The 19,913-nt window shown below is 40.0% G+C and overlaps 1 protein-coding gene across 3 annotated transcripts in view; it reads left to right on the forward strand.

The window, feature by feature from the left end:
• Window positions 1–19,913, forward strand: part of si:dkeyp-9d4.3 (caskin-1) — an 84,580-nt gene that overhangs the window by 30,532 nt on the left and 34,135 nt on the right. For 2 of the 3 annotated variants that reach the window (XM_041786346.1, XM_041786347.1), the window contains exons 4-10: window positions 4,572–4,717; window positions 4,883–4,978; window positions 8,595–8,716; window positions 10,902–11,010; window positions 14,701–14,809; window positions 14,948–15,042; window positions 18,505–18,619. In XM_041786346.1, coding sequence (XP_041642280.1) covers window positions 4,572–4,717; window positions 4,883–4,978; window positions 8,595–8,716; window positions 10,902–11,010; window positions 14,701–14,809; window positions 14,948–15,042; window positions 18,505–18,619 — 792 coding nt within the window. Of the gene's footprint in view, window positions 1–4,571; window positions 4,718–4,882; window positions 4,979–8,594; window positions 8,717–10,901; window positions 11,011–14,700; window positions 14,810–14,947; window positions 15,043–18,504; window positions 18,620–19,140; window positions 19,411–19,913 lie in introns of all 3 variants that reach the window. The other variant, XM_041786345.1, reaches the window with a different exon arrangement.

The following is a 19,913-nucleotide window of genomic DNA, read 5'->3' on the forward strand; positions in this document are numbered from 1 at the left end:
TCAATCCCAGCAGGGGCCAGATTCTGAATTTATGTCTAACCTGAGAGCCTAACAGGGTCATCATTTAACCATAAACTGTTAACCTCATTCTCACCAGTAATGGATTATGGGAAAAAACTTTGCACCGAGGACAAATGATTTTTGAGATTTAAAAAGGCATGGTTATAAGTTTAAAGCCTCAAAATCTGAGGTCAAAAGTTAAAGGTATAAGTTCAAAAGGTCAAAACACAAAATCAAGAGTCAAAATAATGTTTTTAGAAGGCAAATACATGAAATAGAAAGTCAAAATTATGAGTTTAAAGGTCAAAACATGAGATAAAATTCAGAATCAGGGATTTTAAAGGCCAATATATGACTTAAATTTAAAATTGTGAATCTAAAAGGTCAAAATATGAAATGAAAGTCAAAATCACAAGTTTAAAAGGTCAAAATCTGGGTTTAAATTTAAAACTGCCAATCTTAAAAGTCTAAATATGGTAAAAAAAAAAAAAAATCAAAATAATGAAGTTTTGGATGAAAATATGAGATAAATTCAAAATTGTGAATTTTAAAGGTCAAAATAGGAGAAAAATTCAAAATCACAAGTTTTAAATGTCAAAATATGAGAAAAATTCAAAATCATGAGTTTAAAAGGTCAAATAATGGGTTTAAATTTACAATTGCAAATCTTAAAGTTCTAAATATTGGATAAAATTTTAAATTGCAAATCTTAAAGGTCAAAATATGAGAAAAATTCAAAATCATGAGTTTTAAAGGTCAATATGTAAGTCAAAATATAAAATTAAAAGTTAAAATCAAAAGTTTAAGTTGTATTTGTGTGACGCAAAGTTGAATATATGAAATGACAACACAAATTAATGTCTTTTCCCACATCCCTAAATTTTTTTCACTGTGTAATTTTTATATTTTTTTTAACTTAACAAGGATATTTTAAATCCTCCAAGTAGTTTTCAGTTTTATACTGGAAGACATCTGCAGACCTCGTACCGGTGGACCAGTTATAATAATAAAAATATGATCTGACCTTGCGGGCCGGGTATGACTGTACCTGGATTTGGTCCCCTGGCCTTGAGTTTGACACCCTGATGTTGACAGTCTTAGATTAACCCAAACCATAGCTTTAAAGCCATCAAACTTAGATTGCACAATGTTTTATATAAAGTATGAATATTTTACCCGCTCATGCATGTTTTTTATGATACAGGCATGCCTGCTGTTGTTGGGCGATTTAAGAAGCTGTAGTACAACCAAAACATCAACAGGTCAGGCCGGGGTTGGCCATCCTGTCTGCCTGTCCCCTACATGAAAAATGCTGCACAAAGAGACTGAAAGTTGGCCTGTTTGAAGTGAGCTGTGCAACTGAAAATTTGTGTCTAAATCATCTGGAAATCTCCCAGAGTACGCCTGGTTTTAGGAGGAACAAATGGACTGCCAGAATGAAGAAGCCAAGCTGCAACCTCAGAGGCTGAAATGAAGGCAATGCAGAAATGCAAACGAATGCAAAACTCAAGTGTTTATTCAAGGTTGGCTGCAAAAGCAATGAAAGTCGCACACATTTAAAGCTTTGCAAGATTGATCAGCTGGATGACAGACATGGAATCTGGCCAGTCCATCTGCTTTGCAAGGTTACCCTACTGGAGATCAGAAGTGACTTTTGGATTTAGTTCATCAGGAAACACAATTCCAAATGAGCAATAATGTCTCTTTTTCTTTTTTTCCTGACTTAGCCATATCAGTTTTCACAGGTAGATGTTGTGTTCTCAGCTTGTTTTTCAGTGTTTCCGCGTGATGAGTAATCACTAAGATAACCTGTTTCCTCTTACTGGGAATTTATGATCCATGACGGAAAATGTCAAACCCTTCCACATTGGCGTGGGGAGAGATGCCAACTTGAGGTCACAACCTCAGACATCCTGCTGCTGGAAGGGACGTCTGGACAGAATCTCCTGTCCAAAAAAATCGTTAACAGAAAAGAAGGCAAACAACTTTGTTCTCAGAGAGTCTGCCAGGAGACTCATGTGAATGTAGTTGAGGGGATTTCCAGAATCAGAAAACCCCTTTCTGTAATAGTAATCAGATTTCTGTCTGAATGTTTTTTTTATCCTATTTAATGTTGAAAAAGTAGGAGGGTTGTATGACCTGCTCATGACTGACGTTATTTCCCTAAATCTTTCAAAGTGCTCTTATCAAAGTGTTTCATGTCTACCGCTGCCTGCCAAATGGAATACAACCCACAAAAGTCACACAGGGAATATGAATCACAACAATGGACTTTTCAGAACTTGGTGAAGTATCCCATTGACCACAGGATAGAAAATAGGTCACATCACCTAGGGCAGCCCTCCAAAACAGACTCCTGGTTTGTCTGTTTCATCGTGCCACTCTTCAGACAAGTTCAGTCTTTCTCTGTGCTCGCTCTGAAGTCCTCTCTCTTCTCTGGAGGCTCTGTGAGTCTACAGCCTGGAAATCATTTTCCATCACATCTCTTCATACACTGAGGCTTTAGCTCCTATAACTCCAACAGCCGCTGCTCCTCTTCATCCTGCCAGCACCACTCTTCTGAGTCAGGACTCCCTCATGCCAGCCAGGCCTGCAGGGCCTCTTTATTCAACTCCACGATGTGGCTCATCGCTGGTATCAAGTCGGGGGGGTCTTGGGCTGCTGCCATGAGAAATTCGCTCATTGCTCCTCCAAAGTGGTGTCTAATGTCTTCCAGTTAGAGGCGCTTACTCCACGCTGGACTCACATGAACTTGGCCTCACCTGTCGTTTCCCACACAGCTCCATGTGTTGGCTGTATCATATGGTTTCCTGCGGGGTTCTCTGAGGACTTGTTAGGCCACTTAAAGGGGATTTCTTGCCCTTTGTCTGAAGCAGTTTGTCTCCAATGTCCCAGGAGTTCAGTGCTCGCACAAACAATACTCCTCCGGTTAAAAAGGTCAAAAACATGCCAACCACAATAAGACTGCATTTCCAGGAGGGATACTGAGAGTCCGTGCAAGAAAAAAATCTGCTGCGACAGTAAAACTGAACTGTTTGGGAAAAAAACTTTCACATCAGGGCTGTGAAATATCAATGTTGTCATCGTTAGATGATGAGGCACGGTTTTCTCACTTGATTAGTCTGTTGGTGTGTAGATTGCCAGAAAATAGGAGAAAAAAATCAAAAATGATCAGGATTGTTGGTTCATCCAAAAATATCTAAACTAGGGATGTAAACTTTACTTTTTTTTTAAATATAGCATGATGCCCAGAGTCACCGCTCTGCTGATTCCATAGCTGAAGAGTTTTGAACTTCCAATGGCACAAAAACTGTGCAACAGGAGCTTCCATGCCCAAACAGCTGCATGAAAGCCTCACATCACCAACTCCAATGCCAAGCATCATACGGAGTAGTAAAGCACAATAACAGTGGACTGTGGAGCAGTAGAAACATGTTCTGGAATGACAAATCACGCTTTTCTGTTTGACAGTCAGATGGGCGAGTCTGGGTTTGGCACATGCTGCCTGGCTGCATTGTGCAAAAAGTTTGGTGGAGGAGGGGTTTTTCAGGGTGTGAGCCAGGCCCTTTAGCTCCAGTGAAGGCCAATCTTAATGCTTCAGCATGCCAAGACATTTCAGACAATGCTATGCTTCCAACTTTGTGGCAACAGTTTTAGGAAGACCCTTTCTATTCCAACATGAATGAGCTCCAGTGCACAAAGCTAGGACTAAAAAGATGACGAGTTTGGCGTGGGAGAACACCACTGGCCTGCACAGAGCCATCACCTCACAACCACTGAGCACCTTCTGCTCTGGAGCAGAGATTTGGAGCCATGCTTTCTCAGTGTCTGACCTCATAAATTCTCTACAGAGGGAATGGGCACAGATTTCCACAGAAACCCAAAGTGTTGTCCCTTCTGAGAAGAGTGGAGGCTGTTAGAGCTGCAGAAGGGGGGCCAACTCCATTTGAATACAGTATCCTTGCAGGCCCTATTGGTGCAATAAGCAGGCATCCAAATACTTTTGTCCATATGTGCTAATTGAACAGAATGTCATGTTGTCAGATTTTGTTATCTGGAAGTCAAAGATCCTTAGTCGCACAGTTAAAATCTGGCGTTCTTTCAGAGAAGAGAAAACAGACTGCTGGAGTTGTGTGACCTAGCTAAAGTGGAGAGTGAATCCTGTTTTCTTTTGCACAATGAAAAACCAGATGATCCAGGAGAGTTATTGCTTCATGAAATGGCTTGTCAAAACTTTGAAATACTGCTATAGACTGATGAGCAAAAGACAGGAATGGCTGTTTGGATTTGACGTGTTCAAACTTGTTAAGACGGATGAGAGAACTACTGTGTGCTCTGATCCTGGTTAGGACACAACCATAAAATAAAAACTTCAAAATATTAGATCACTTAAAAAGCAGTAAAATATCTATGGCCTTTACAGGCCGCAATTAGAGCGTGCTTGTCTTTGCATGCATTCATGTGTCTCTATGCTCTCCTGTTGTCTGTGTGCATGTGCTGTTTTTGCAACTTAAACATTTGTGTTTTATCGTGCTGTCATCTTTGCCTGTGTGTCTTTGTGTGTTGTGTAGGGATGCGTCCTCTGCATTACGCTGCATGGCAGGGGAAGACTGAGCCGATGAAAATGCTGCTGAAGGCGGGCTCGTCCGTCAACGGGCAGTCAGATGAAGGACAGATCCCCCTCCACCTTTCATCTCAGCACGGACACTACGACGGGGTAACTGTGCTCGTGTGTGTGCAGTGTGGGTGTTTGTGTATGTATTGTTGTGAGGTGTGTTTACCTGTTAGGTGCGCCTGATGATGCATGCATGATTTGTGGTCGTTACCGGTGAGGAAAATTTAGACGTGGCAGTAAAACATGTGTGCATGCATGTGTTTACAGTCGGAGATGCTGCTACAACACCAGTCCAACCCGTGTATATCAGACGCAGCGGGGAAAACGCCACTGGACCTCGCCTGTGAATTTGGACGAGTTGCAGTGAGTACATTTTACACTACCTACATTTTTCCACATAATCTCATTTAACCTCCTTTTCTTTCAGAAAGCCACATGTTGGCTCTACTTGCATATTTATAACACTTAGAAAAACACTTCAAAGTGAGAAAACACAACAAATATAGAAAATCCGACTGTTTTTTCTCATGTAATCGCGTTTTTTCACCCTAAATGCTGCACCCAAGCTGTCACATTTGATGTTTCTTCATTTTCATGTTATCTTTTGCCTGTTTTTCATTCAGGCATTTCAGCAGAGAAATGTTATATAGCGAAGAAAAACATAAGTCACATTCTGCTTCAGAACGGAAAAATACGTGTGACCAATTTAAAACCCCGGCACAATGAGGCGTACAAATTTAGACCCTGAGGTATCCCAAAAATGTTGGCAGCCAGAGGAGAGCGCAGTGATTTAAATTTACACAGAGACCAAATTTAGCTAATATAAATCAGAATTTTCTAGATGGTTCCACAATATGAGACCTGCAGTCTGACAAGCGCCTCCACATAATTCAGATGTGGTATTGCAGTTTTAATTGACAAACAGATATCTCAGAAATTTTCTATATTGATTAGAATAAGCATGTAAGATAATAAGAGAAAGAAGTACAATTAAGGCTCATTTATGCTCCCTTTGATTTATGAAAATAGATCCATATGTTGTAAACAGCACAACCATCACTGCCTAGACTCTCACATAAGTCTGTTTTTCCAAATATTACATTTAAAAATGTTCTTCCAGTGGAGGCCACAGTCTCATTCAGACCTCCACTTCTCCTTCACTGCCACCCAAACGACTGTCAGTTTGCCTGGCTGTTCTGCTGTAGCTGTCTGTCCATGGCCAGGCGAGCTAACATCATTCATATGTTTATAATTTCTACACAAAAGTTCTGCCATTTTTCCATATCGCTCTTCTTTGTTGTTTTTGCTGGTCTGCAGATTTTTTGGTGGTCTGCAAATTTTTCTATAGTGTGTTTTTTTCCCCTTTGTCATTGTATTTTAATGTCCTGTGTGAAGCACTACAGTTAAGAGCTTGGAGATCAGATAAGGATCCGGTATTGGCCAGAAACGTGAAACTGTCTGGGACAGAATCCAGTCTACGGACCAAGGTTGTTTCTGGCATACATATATATAAAGGGGTTGGCCAGATAAGTGAAGCTGTCTTGGACAGAATCTGGTCTCCGGACCAAGGTTGTTACTGGCATCTGGGATAGGTCAGGAACATGAAACTGTCTGCGACAGAAACCAGTCTACGGACCAAGGTTGTTTCTGACATATGAAAAATAAATAAATAAATAAACAGAGAGGAACCTGGGTTTTTATCTTTTGTGGGTCTTATTTGCTGTTTTTATCACCTTTTACATGTTTCGTTTTAAATGTTTCCATTGTGCTTCTTTTTCCTTTTGTCATTGTATTTTAATGTCCTGTGTGAAGCACTTTGAATTGCCTTAAAATAAACTCGCCTTGCTTTGCCTTGCAGGGCTTCACATTATTTTTTTTTCTCCCCAGCCACGTTTTTATTGCCTGAAATAACATTTTGTACGATTAAGGTAGATTATGACATTCTAAAATTTACTTGAACTCGATCCTTTGAAATGTAAATTAACTCTGTAATTCCGACTTTACACTATTTTTTTCTCATCCATCAGAAAGAAAACACAGATTGACTGGCAAAGTTTGTGATCTGTATAAAGTGGGCACAGATCCAGAACTGTAAGGTATTATGTTTGGGAACATTGTATCCCTATATGTGCAAAACAGCCTCAATGCAATTAGCATCTTCCACTGTATCAGTTCAGAAACACTAGCACTAACAGCTGAACCCTGTTAGAATAAAGCACAGGGTGTGGCAGTGATTAATTCTGCCTGCCAAAGTGGCTAGTGGGAGTTACTGCTCTACCTGCCACAGCTGAAATCCGGCTGGGTGTTAATGTCAAACCCTGCTGGTCTGGCTGTTGGCCACACTACTACTCATGATTTTCAGTGCTATTGCAAAATTTGGTCTGTATCCATAAGCAACCAGAGAAGGAGCAGAAATAGGGATGGAATTACCGGAGCTAAGGAATAGACAGAATTTCCATCCTTATCCATATGGTTATTGAAGGTGGGGTATAAATCAGCATTAGCGCTATTTGTTTGTAATTTATGATTGAACAAAAGCTCATCGAGTCAAGCTGTAAAATAAACAATAGACACATCTGTGCTGTGAATGGACAAAATATTAACAAGCATCTAGATGAGGTATCACTTATTGCAGGCATCCACTCACCAAGATCGTCCTTGTGTGTGACACTAAAACTTTTGAAATGATATGGGATTAAACTTCCGTTGAGTGTTATGGTAAGGGTTAGCATACCAAGAGTTAAAAGTCAAAAACCTGACCTGTAAATCTGATAACAAAATAAAAGCAGAGTAAACAGTCTGCTTACAGGAATAAAGCTCGTCCTTGCTGAAAACATTCAAACGCAGCAAATGTAGCTTACATAGCTCTGTTAGCTGCGTAAGCTAGAAATAAAACAGTCTACACAGATACAAAGTCTACATAGGTACGTAGAACAAAGAATCGTCTGCATAGATGACGCTAAATGTAAATACATCAGATCCTGTCATAGCCTGAGGGGCAACCATTCAGTCTTCTCCCAACTAACAGAAATCTTTGATTGTGTGAATCTATGAAATCTTTGAATTACTGAATTTTAATCTCTGAATTTGTGAATTTGAATGTGTAAATTTGTCTTTTTCATTGTGAATTGCTTTGGCAATGAAACTTTTCATTTCCATGCCGATAAAGCATCTTGAATTGAATTGAACTGAGGATGACATAGCTAGGTAGCTAATGTAGCTACATAGCACATGGAGCTAATGCTAAGCTCACAAAGCAGCTATGTAAGTGACGGGATCTGTGTAGCTAAGTTAGCTTTAGCTATGTTTGCTTAGCTCACATTGCAAATACTAGCTTAACTATACTTTATGTAGCTATGTAGCTAACATAGCTAAAGCTGAACTAACAAAGCAACTATGTAAGCTACATAGGTATGTTATCTACATAGCTAAGTTTGCTAAAACTCTTGTTGCTTAAGCTAACTTAGCTGCACTGGCTTTTGTGACGTTAATTATGTAGCTAGCATAGCTATGTTAGGTTTAGCTAAAGCTAACGAAGCTAAAGCAAGCCACCGTTCATGTCACTACTTCTAAAACAGATCTATACATAATTTAATCCCTGAGTAGACCTCAGACCTTCTTCTCAGTTTTATTTATGAAGTGTTGCTCAGACTGTTGTGTTTGCAATCTGGTTATTTGTGTAGTGTAACTGCCAGACTTTGTTTATGAATAAAGTTCAATCTAAAATCTTCTAAAACTGGAAATAAGTTATACCTGCAAATTACAGCACTTCCTTTCTGAGATACGCATGGAGTCAGGCCGTCAACTTCTGACTTTACCCTCCTGTCTCAATAAACACCATAAATCTTTGATGGTCTCTGATCAGTCATTATGTCTCCTCTGTCCCAGCAGTGTTCACAAACCTTCTCATACTTTCAGCTAAGGATTAGAAATCTCTGTGTTTTAAACATGAACATGCTGTTTTTTTTCTGTTTTAAAGGTGGTCCAGCTCCTGCTCAGCAGTAACATGTGTGCAGCCATGCTGGAACCAAAACCCTCAGACCCCAACGGAGTATCACCTCTTCATCTCGCTGCTAAAAATGGACACATTGATGTAATACGGTAGGAAAAACTAAATCTAGTCTGCTTTTTTCATAGCTGCTCTGTCTATCAGTCAGTCCCTGTCATCTAACCTGAAATGAGATTCTGAATTTAGAATCAAAAATGATCTAATATAGAGAAAGAGTGTGTGAACGCTTTGAAATTTTTTAGTTTTCTGCATTAATTAGTCATCAAATGTGATCTGATCTGCATCTAAGTCACAAGTATAGACAGACACAGTGTGCTTAACCTAAAACCACTCAAATAATTGTAATAAATTTTAATATTTTAAGTCTTTATCGAACACAGCCATGAAACATTCACAGTGCTGCTGGAAAAAAGAAGTGAACCCTTAGGCAAATGACCCCAAAAATAGCCAGCTGGAGTCAAGAGTTTGCTCACTTTAAGTCCAATCAATTAAAGGAGACTGTAGCCTGTAGCTGTAGACTGTAGCTAAAGGCTCAAAGGCATCAGTGGAACGAGCCAAAAGATGTAACAGGACACCATGGAGGAAGCAGCTGCACTCCAAAGAACCATCACTGCATGCCTGAAGTTTGACAAGGAGCAACTTGACACTAGGGATATACAATATTGGATTTTTGCCTTGATGCCAATATTTACAGATTCATTTTAGACGATACCCAATAGATAATTAAATATGCTTTTCTCTCAAGAAATTTCAGTCCTTTTGGACACACATTAAGGTTTGAGGATGACCAAGGAAACAAGCTTCAGTCCTTAAAAAACAAAGTTTAACAAACGAGGATAAATAAAGAAAAAGACCTCAACTGACATAGGTCTGTTGGTTCACCCTAAAACTCCACTAATTTATTAGTATATATGGACAAAATTTACAGTCAACACGGATACCAGACAGATAATATTATCCCTACTTGACTCTCCACAACCCTACTGGGAACACGTTTTGTGGACTGATGAAACTAAGGCTGATTTCTTTGGGAAGAACATGCAGCACTATGTTTGGTGTAAAAAGGGTACCACACACCAACATGAGATCATCATGCCCTCAGTGAAGTATGGTGGGGGGGTCATCATGATTTTAGGGCTGCTTTGCTGCTTCAGGGACTGGGCCTCTTTTTGTTTTTTAAAGGGCTAAATGAATTCCCAAATTATCAAGGATAATGTCAGGGTGGCTGAAGCTTAGAAAAACCTTGGTGATGCAGCAGGACAATGACCATAAACATCAAAGTAAATCCACAACAGCGTGGCTTCAAAAAAAAAAAGAAGAGCCACCTTTTGGAGTGGCCCAGTCAGAGCCTAACCTTGCAAAGCAGATGGATACGCCCATTTCCTTGTTTTTCACTGGCAAATCCATCTTGTTAAGCTCCCATCTGAACCATTTGGGCCCAGTTAGAAAGTGACAGGACCAATCAGCAACAAGGGGCAGTACTTTCAGGCGCGGCAGAGTCGTGACGTAAACAAGCAGCAACAAGAGGCTGGTGCAATTATGGCGGAAGAGCTTAAGCGTAAGTTTTATCAGAACTTGACAACATTTGTACTTACATGTCTATAGTTGCCATGTTTCGCGTTATTCAGTAGCTGCGCACGCGCAGCTCGATAGCTGCTACGTCCTGTGCTTTGTCGCTCTGATTGGCCCGTAGAGATGTGACAGACAGAACGTTCATCCAATAGTACTCTGAGTTTTTTTCAAAGCCTCTGCCTTTTCTCAAACATTTGCTATTGAAGCTTTCCCAGATGGATGTGTGAAACACATCCATCTGGCGTGTCAGGTTAGTCGGAGCCCAGACCTGAATCCAATACAGATACTGTGGAATGACCTCGAGAGAGCCGTTCACACCAGACAGCCTGAGAATATGGGTGAGCTGAAGCAGTTCTGAGGGGAATAACGGTCCAAAATTCCTCCTGAACGTTGTGCAGTCACTTACTTTTCCAGCAACAATGTGAATGTTTTAAGTCTGTGTTCAAAAAGACTTTAAATATTAAAATTATTTGTGTGGTTTTGGGTTGGGCACATTGTGTCTGTCAATACTTGTGACTTAGATGCTGGTCGGATCACATCAGATCCGCTTTTGAAGCTTTTCTATGAACATTAGCATGCACTTACATAGATGTTTATCAGTGTTTCTGTTGCATCTTCTATTTTATGTCCTGTTTGAGCACTTTATTAGCTGTTGTTGTTAAAGATGCAAACAAAGGTGGATGTTGCTGTTGTTTTGTGTTGTAGGTTGCTCATTCAGGCTGGTATTGACATCAACAGACAGTCGGAGTCTGGCACAGCGCTACATCAGGCGGCCCTCTGTGGGAAGACAGAGGTAGTACGCCTGCTGCTGGATGTAAGCCCATCTTCCTGTCTCTCTCTCTTTCTCTCTCTCTCTCTCTCTCTCTCTCTCTCTGTCTAACGTGTTTACAAAAGCAATTGTTGTTAAAGCTGCCTCCCTCTCCTCAGCCGAGCAAGTTTACACCTCAGCACTTGGCTCTCATCCCAGTGATCTGTGTGATGAAGCCTGTGGGATATGTCTGCGTGTTATATAAAAAAACTGTAGCAGACTGGATAGCAGCCTTACTGTCATGCAACCATCAAACCCGCTCTGCTTTGTTATTCATTTTCAACCCTCCTGTCACCTTCACACGAACGGGGATTATGTTTTTGAGCAGGTTCTGCTTTTCATTGTTCTCTCTTTAAACATAATGGAGTACATTTACTATAGCAAAGGGCAAACTGAGGCACCTTTATTTTCAATTTATACTTCATGATCTACTCAATGAAAAGGCAAATAAACTTAAACTACTCTCTAACAGCAAGAGGGTTAAGATTTAAGCTTTTTTCATTTTCATTGTTCCAGGTCTGAAAATTCCTTATTTACTGTATTTGTTTTGTTAACAAGTTGTCATTTTCTTCAAATTAATGACTCAAATGAAAATATTATATTTGGGCGCTGGAAGAAATGTTGAGTATAATAGCATGACCAGAGCTGTTGCCTTCATGAAGTATTCAGTCGCTGTCCAGTAGATCTGTGGATCAAGAAGAAGTGCTGGGATGGTTTCCGACCTTTGACCTTGCGCTTCCAACATTGAATCAGTTCATCCTTGAGCTGGAGCGAACATTTGTGCAAAGTTTGAAGAAAATCCCTCAAAGCATTCTTGAGATTTTGTGTTCACAAGAATGGCAAACGGATAGACAGCCTGAGAACACGATGCCTCCAGGCTTGGCTGTTCTAAGCCATGGTGGCATAAAAATAACCTTTTTATTCAACCACAACCCTAAAAATACAAGAGGCAAAAAAATGATGCAGTTGCCTCTTAATTTTTTTCAGCGATTTTATTGTGACAAAACTAAAATAATATTTTTAAGCCTAAACTAAGCAGATAACCTAGTCCTAATGGAAAATGCAAAATATAAAGCAGATTAGATAAACTTAAATACCTTTAGAGAAGCCAATACACTAGTAAAACCCAGACATGCACCTTTTTGCACATTAAGTTCTTTTATTGTTTGTACCTAAAGATTGATTGGAGTTTTTACTATTATTTACCACACTGAAATATATCCTTGCAGAGTAGATGGATATGCCAGACTATCATCAAGCAAATCCATCTTGAAAAGCTCTAATCCATGACGCTTGTGCTTAACTAAAGTCTGTCAAAAATGTGACAGAACATTCGTCCGAGTACCTTTCAAGAATTGTTTGAGAAGTCCTGCCCTTCCCAAACACTTTCTATAGGTGCGCCAAGCATCTATGGGAGCTTTTCCCAGATAAAACAAACCAGATAATCAGAGAAAAAAGTAGCCTATTGTTTTACATGCCTGTAAAGCATCTATTTATTATTTATTTATTTATTTTATTTAATAGTTTATTTGACAGGGGCCTTGTAAAACAAAACTGTTAAGCCAGAGTTACAAACTCAACAACAGTCCCTCACTCAAAACAACACATTTAAAATTACATTTCATTGTCTCTAAGACTGATGCATTCAGACGTTTAAGCAGTGATCATTTTATTGTTTTTTCCTTGAGCCATGATCTCAGTTTACTTTTAAAAACACTGAGGTGTGTACAGTCTCTGTTATGGGATATATAGGAATGAGTTCCACTTTTCTGCTGCTCTGGCTGAAAATGCAAAATGTCCAAATGCAGTTTTCCTAAGTTTAGCAGAACAGTCTCCTCTTGCTGATGCCCTGGTCTCCCTAAGATTGTTCCTGCAGAGTAACACACATTGTTTAAGTGGTGGTGCGGTCTGATCATGAATCAACTCATACATCAGACACGTATCTGCATAACAAAGAAAACTGTCAAAGGTCATTTAGTAATATTTCTTAATGATGATACAGTGGTGGTAGTTCCTTGATTTTTTATCCGGAGTTTTCAGGGATTGTTTGTAGAGGGTGTGTAATGGTTTTAGAGTGGTTGCTCCAGCCGTGACAGTGAGATAAATGAGAAAAAAATCATTGAATGCATGAAGAGTTTAGCAGCGGCCAAAGGTAACTGTTCAGTAAAGGTTCTGTTAATCAGAGGGGATTAACAGAAAGTTGGTTAAAAAGTCATTTTTCTTAAGCTAAGAGTCATCATAGGTTGCATGTTCATTCAGATTAAGCAGATTGAAAGAGCTTTTGCTTATAATACATACAAACCAGAGTTGTCACAATATGTAAAATCAGGATGTGCCCCAGTGTAGAATTTACTGTTTTAAACATTTTCACTACACTTTGAGAAACAAAGGTGAAATTTTCTTAATCTTTAGTTTGGAACTTGAAAACTTTTTCACACATTGTCTAAAGAGTAGCATCAACAGTCCATGCTCTAAGGCATTGGCTCCCAACCTCGGGTCTGGGACCCCCTTGGGGGAGCGTCAGAGATTTGGGGGAGGCACAAGGCTCTGTCTGCTTTGAGTGCAAAATTAGATTCACTAGTGCTACCTAAAATCATGATAACACATTTACGAATAGTTCATGCAAAGGTCTCTTGATAAGAAAACCTGTGTGGGGCTATTTTATATTGGTTTGAACAATGAAAACTTTTAAATTTGATGTTACTTTTTGAAATCATGGATCACCTTCTGTTTGTGTGGGTCCTGGGGGTCCTTAGCTCCTCTACGATACAGGAAGGGGGGCTCATAGGAAAAAAGGTTGGGAACCAGTGCTCTAAGGTTTTGTTTTGTTTTTATTTTAAAAACTAAAATATAGAGAAATAAATGCACTTATAAAAAGAATATTGTTGTAACCAACTCTATGTATTCAATAAATGAAATATTTTGAAATAAATCGCACACACATCCCTAAATCACATCTAGGACAGTATATTAGATGTCCATCCAGCAGTCATGAGAGCTACAGCAGATGCCATGGACAAGTACACACAGCAAAACAGCTTGTACATAAAGGGCTTGGGCTTTATCACTGCAATTGGACAAGAAAGAATTTTACATTGCAGCTTAGTTAACTCTGATGTGTTCAAATCTTGTGTTCTCAACCCCTGATATGCTCTGTGGTGTCTTTTTCATTGTTGCAATGACATTTAAGATCATATGGAGCTGTTTCAAATGCATTAATAATCGGGGGGGTCCTAAAGCTCTTGCATCTTGTTTGTTGTGGTTGCCATGATAGTCTAAGCATGCTGTGTGTGGTGCCCTCCCTTTACCCAGTCCTTGTGAGAACTCAGATTTGAGGTACAGCACTTGGATCAGTGCACATCTGCTTGTACTGTACTGAAACGGTTGTATGTGCAGCACCCCTAATATGTACTAAAGTATGGTCTTTAATGCAGGACTCTAGCTTGAAATAGTGTTTTATCAGTGTGGTCCTGCAACACTTCTCTTAATAAAAGATCGGTGTACTTCTTCCACATCCATGCACTTGATTTCTGATGTAACTGCAGAAGCACTTCACTCACAGCAAATATAACCAGCGCTCATGTAGCGTACACTCAGACTGACACCAAATGCCCAGTTTATCTCTGCTATGAACGCTGTGTGACACAATGTCACGCTGCAGCTTCAATCATTTTTTTCCTCTCCTCTTCCCTTCAGAGCGGCATCAGCGCGGGAGTGAGAAACACTCTGAGTCAAACCGCCCTGGATATTGTTAACCAGTTCACCACCACACAGGCCAGCCGAGAGATCAAACAACTGCTCAGAGGTGAGTGCATGAGAGCAAACACACCTTTGATGTAGTCACATTTCCGAGTGCCTGGAAATCTCTGCTGCGCCCCGGTACACTGCTTGACTCAACGCAACCCCGCTGCTCACTCATGCTATGAATGCTTTTGTCTCTTAGATGCTTCAGCAGCAATGCAGGTGCGTGCTCTGAAGGATTACTGCAACAACTACGACCTCACCAGTCTTAACATCAAAGCTGGAGACATTATCACGGTAATCAAGCAGCAATAAGACACATTTCTGTGCACTGACATGTATTATTTTAAGTCTATAAAAGGAATTATACTAAAGTCTAACACAAGGTCATCTTAACTCTGGTTGTAGCTTTAGTTTTAATATCACTGATACATAGCCCCAGTTCTTCATAATTTACCGTCCTTAAGACAGCTAATTATTAACCTATTGGGAATGAACTTTAACAAACTGGCAAATAAAAATGCATTACAAAAACAGAGCTTTAATATAAGCTGGGATGAAACATCTAAACCAGGGAGATAAGTGTTGGAGTTTCACTGTTGCAAATGGACAATACTAATGTGTGCTAGCTAACTATTTAGCTTGATGAATAGAAGTTCTTTCAATAAAGCTGTTAAATTTATCCACACTAGACAAATTGGTGTTTTATACATATGTACAATATAAATGCACATGTAAATGTGTTAAATGTATGTAAGTACATTCATAAAGTATTCAGAACCCCTTCACTTTTTTCAATTTTTGTTGTGAAATTATTTTCTTCTCTCATTAATCTACACTCAGAATGACAAAGACATTTTTGCAATTTTATTAGACATAAAAACAAACTGAAACATCACATTGATGTAAGTATTCAGACTTTTACTCAGTACTTAGTTGAAGCACCTTTGGCAGGAATCACAGCCTTGAGTATTTTTGAAAAGGACACAACAGCTGGTCACACCTGGATTGTGGGATTTGCTATCCTCCATTGTAAATCCTCTCGTGCTCAGTCAAGTTGGATGGAGACCATCAGTCCACAGCCTTTTTTAGGTCTTTCCAGAGATGTCTGATAAGGTTCAAGTCAGAGCTTTGGCCGGGCCACTCTAGGACATTCAGAGTTGTCCCTCCTGTGTTGTCTTGACTATCTGCTTAGGGTCATTGCCATGTTGGAAGGTGACCCTTCAGCCCAGTCTGAGGTCCTGAGTGCTGCAGAGCAGGTTTTCATTGAGGATATCTCTGCACTTGGCTCCATTCAGCTTTCCCTCAAGCCTGACCAGTCTCCCAGTCCCTGCTGCTGAAAGCACCCCCACAGCATGATGCTGCCACCACCATGCTGCTGGGATGGTACTAGGAGGATGATGAACAGTTCCTGGTTTCCTCCATGTTATGCTGCTACACAAACCCCAGCTACAGTCCACCTAACTCCAGGGCTAGCAATCCTGTAACCTAGTGCCTCTCACTACATGATACTTTTTTTGTTGGCGCACTCATCCCTTGATGAGTTGCAACCTCCACCTGTTTGTGGGTGACTTACATCTCGAGGCTCTACGCATACTGCAACCAGCTCCCTCTCAGTCAACCAATGTTGCTAGTCTCCAACGACCAGCCTGTTTTCATTGTTGTCCATTTAGGTTATGATGTGCACCCAAATCTGGGTCATTTCCAATAAAAACAATATTCCTGATTCAGTCTTTCGTTTGTCTCTGGTGTAGAGTGTCTCGGCCTCCTCACAGGTGTACCTCATAAAGGCTGAGAGACACCGCACCCCCACTGTGTGACATCAGACATGACCCCACTTCGTTCCATCCCCACACAGGATCTCCGGAGCTCAATCAGAGTGGCCATTTGGTTCTTGGTCACCTCTCTTACTAAGACCCTTCTCCCCCAGTTGCTCAGTTTGGCTGGGTGACCATCTCTTGGAAGAGTCCTGGTTGTGCCAAACTTCTTCCATTTGAGAATTATGGAGGCCACTGTGCTCTTGGGAACATTTTTGGAGTCTTCTCCAGATCTTTGCCCTGCAACAATCCTGTCTCTGAGCTCTGCAGGCAGTTCCTTTGACCTCATGGCTTGGTTTTTACTCTGATATTCATTGTAAGCTGTGAGGCTTCCTATAGAGAATCATGTCCAGTCATTTTAATTTACCAGAGGTGGACTCCAATCAAGGAGTAGAAACATTTCAGCAATGATCAAAAGAAATGGGGGGAACCTGAGATTGACTGAAAGTGTTTTTTTCAAATGGTCTGAATACATAATTTGTTCAGTTAATATTTTATTAATAAGTGAATAACAAATAAATGAAAAACATCTAATTTTTTCACTTATCTATTCTTAAAACCAAATCAAATAATGGAAACAGTTCATTTTCTTGTTTTCATTTCTGAAGCAAAATTAAATAAGAAAAAATGTGTCTTTTTGACTTGTGCTATTAATGCTGGGATCAAAGACTGGAATATGAACAAAACAACCATAAGCAGTCAATTCGATTTCAATATTCATTTGGGTAACCTGGTGCAGGTGTTTTGCTCAGAAAAGACTGTATTTAGTCTCTCTTTTTGTACCATCTGTTGTGAATCCTCTTGGTATAATAAGATGATTGTGAGCCTTTATTTCCCCCGTGTGAGACCAAAATTCTCTGCCTTAGTGTGAAGGATCCAGGAATGATCTTTAAGTGATTTAAACTTCACTGACCATGCTCTTTATGTCCACGTGTGATGATTAGATCTGTTATTCTGTGTTAAGCTGCTGAGAACAACAGAGGAGTTAACTTCTACAAGTCTGTGGTATTATTCAGTAATGTTACATTAAGGTCAGTATCTCCATCTGTTGTGGCTTGGTGGGCTTGAGTTTACCATGTTATGTTCTCAGAAGATTTTTGGAGCATTCAGTATCTTTGAGATTAGACTAGAGAATTTTCTGGACATTATCTGTTGTTTTGGGTTGTTGACATAAACAAACACTTGCATAAAAAAAGTATTTTTGTCCACTTGTGTTAATGAGGGTATTTAAATCTTGAGAAATAGTCCTGTAAGGTGCATTTAGAACAGACAAAAAAGTGTAATTAATTTCCGATTAATCTCAAGTTAACTATGGAATTTGTGAAAATAATCGCGATTAAAATTTTTAATCTATTGACAGCCCTATTGGTGACGCATTACCCCCACACTGCTCCTCAGTGATGGGCACATGATTCTTGGGATGCTTTTCTGAGCACAACACCTACACAGAGTTACCCGAATGAATAATGTAATCAGACTGCTTGTCGCTGTTTTGTTGCATTCCATTGTTTGATCCCAAACTAACTATCTAAACTCTGAAAACCAAATCATAATTTGTTTGATTTAGTTTAAGAAATCAAATCATAAATGAATGAATCATACACGGATTGCATGTCAATTTGATATTGACCGTAGCATCAGGCTGCAACATAAGAAAATGGAAGAGTAAAAGGGGCCTGAATACTTTCTGAATGCTCTGTATGTTTCTATCTATCTGCTGGGTATCATTAAGTTAGCATTATTTGTTCCATATAATAAATACATAAAATCTGTCATCTTTCATAAAGCACATGCAGGTTTAAAACCAGTCAGAAATTGACTAAGGACAACCTCTATACACCAACGTAGTGATAGATTTTAGCTGCTGCAGCCCAGCCCAGTCTTTTTAGAAGAGTAAACGTGTGTATTTTTGTTTGAACTTTTTATGTGCGTGTGTCGACAGGTTTTAGAGCAGCACTCTGACGGCCGATGGAAAGGTTGTATTCACGATAATCGCACAGGAAATGACCGTGTTGGTTACTTCCCCTCCAACATGGTGGAAGTCATCAAGAGGGCAGGTGACCGACCGCATCACAGCTGTGTTTGTGTGGGAGGACATGTGTGTGTGCTTTCACATGTGTGTGTGTGAGTTCAGCAGCTGTTCTGTAGCATAGCTGACCATTAGTCCTAGCTAGCTGCAGCATCATCGGCCTCTTTAGGTAGTCCATCCGTTCCTCCCCGCCTGTCAATTATGTGTAAAGATAAAATACTGCCCCCTATGGACCGTCTTCTCTCCCTCTATATTTCTGCTCCCTCTGTCACCCTCCCTAAACCCTCAAACCCACCTGCTCTGCTAGCTTGTGATGCTTGTGTTCATATTGTTTGTTTACTTTGGTGATATTTTGCTTTATAGAGAAATTTTCCCTGTGGATGTGTGGATGTATTTTTGTCATATTTTGATTTTAACCAATTATTATTTTGACATGTTTTAGATTTGTTTTGTTTCAACTTGACTGATCAGTTGTTGTTGTGTTGTTGTTGTTGTTTTGCACCTCCCTCCCTCCTCCTCCTCTTCCTCCTCCTCATGGCTTGCATCCAGGTCACTCCCCCTCCCAGCAGTGCCACACCCTCCTCCTCCGCAGGCCCAACCCCTGCCCCATCGCCTCAGCCAACGGACACTCATACCCCCCCACCAAAGTCCTCCCCCTGCATCTGACTCCCCCTCCTTCATCCCCTTCCAACACACAGTCCCTCCCTCGGTTCTCCTCATTTGGGTACGTTCCTCTCCCCATCTCTCCTCCTTCTCTGTCTACTCCTCCTCCTCCTCCTCCTCCTCTCTCCACTTCTCAGGAGCAGCAGAGTCAGACAGGTACATACTGTAGATCCACTTTAAATCACAGATAAGAATCCTTTCCAAGACCAAATATGAAATACTTTCTGCTTCCACCAGTCCTTCACTGCTACAGCTACATATAGATATACATCATACATGTGATTGAGTGCATGGGTGTGTGAATTATACAGCATATCTACAATATTTATGTGAGAAAATTAAAGGATCAATTCACCCACAGGAGGAAAGATGTTTCTCCAGCTGGTGTCTCACTGTACTGATCAATTTCTGCAACCATAATGAAATACTTTATACCAAAATGATAAAAAAGGAGTAAATTATCCAGAGATAGGACTATATATTATACTAACTGATGAAGGACCTCATTACAGAATCATCTTAATTGCTGTCTTATCTTGATGAGGATGTCTGCTACTAAGAAATCTCAAGAGACTCAAATAAAATGCTATTCTATTTTAGGAAAAAAGTCCCAAAACCAACATGAATGATAAACATAACAAACACTGCATTTGTAAATA

Source organism: Cheilinus undulatus, linkage group 4 (assembly GCF_018320785.1).
Source record: "Cheilinus undulatus linkage group 4, ASM1832078v1, whole genome shotgun sequence".
NCBI lineage: Eukaryota > Metazoa > Chordata > Actinopteri > Labriformes > Labridae > Cheilinus > Cheilinus undulatus.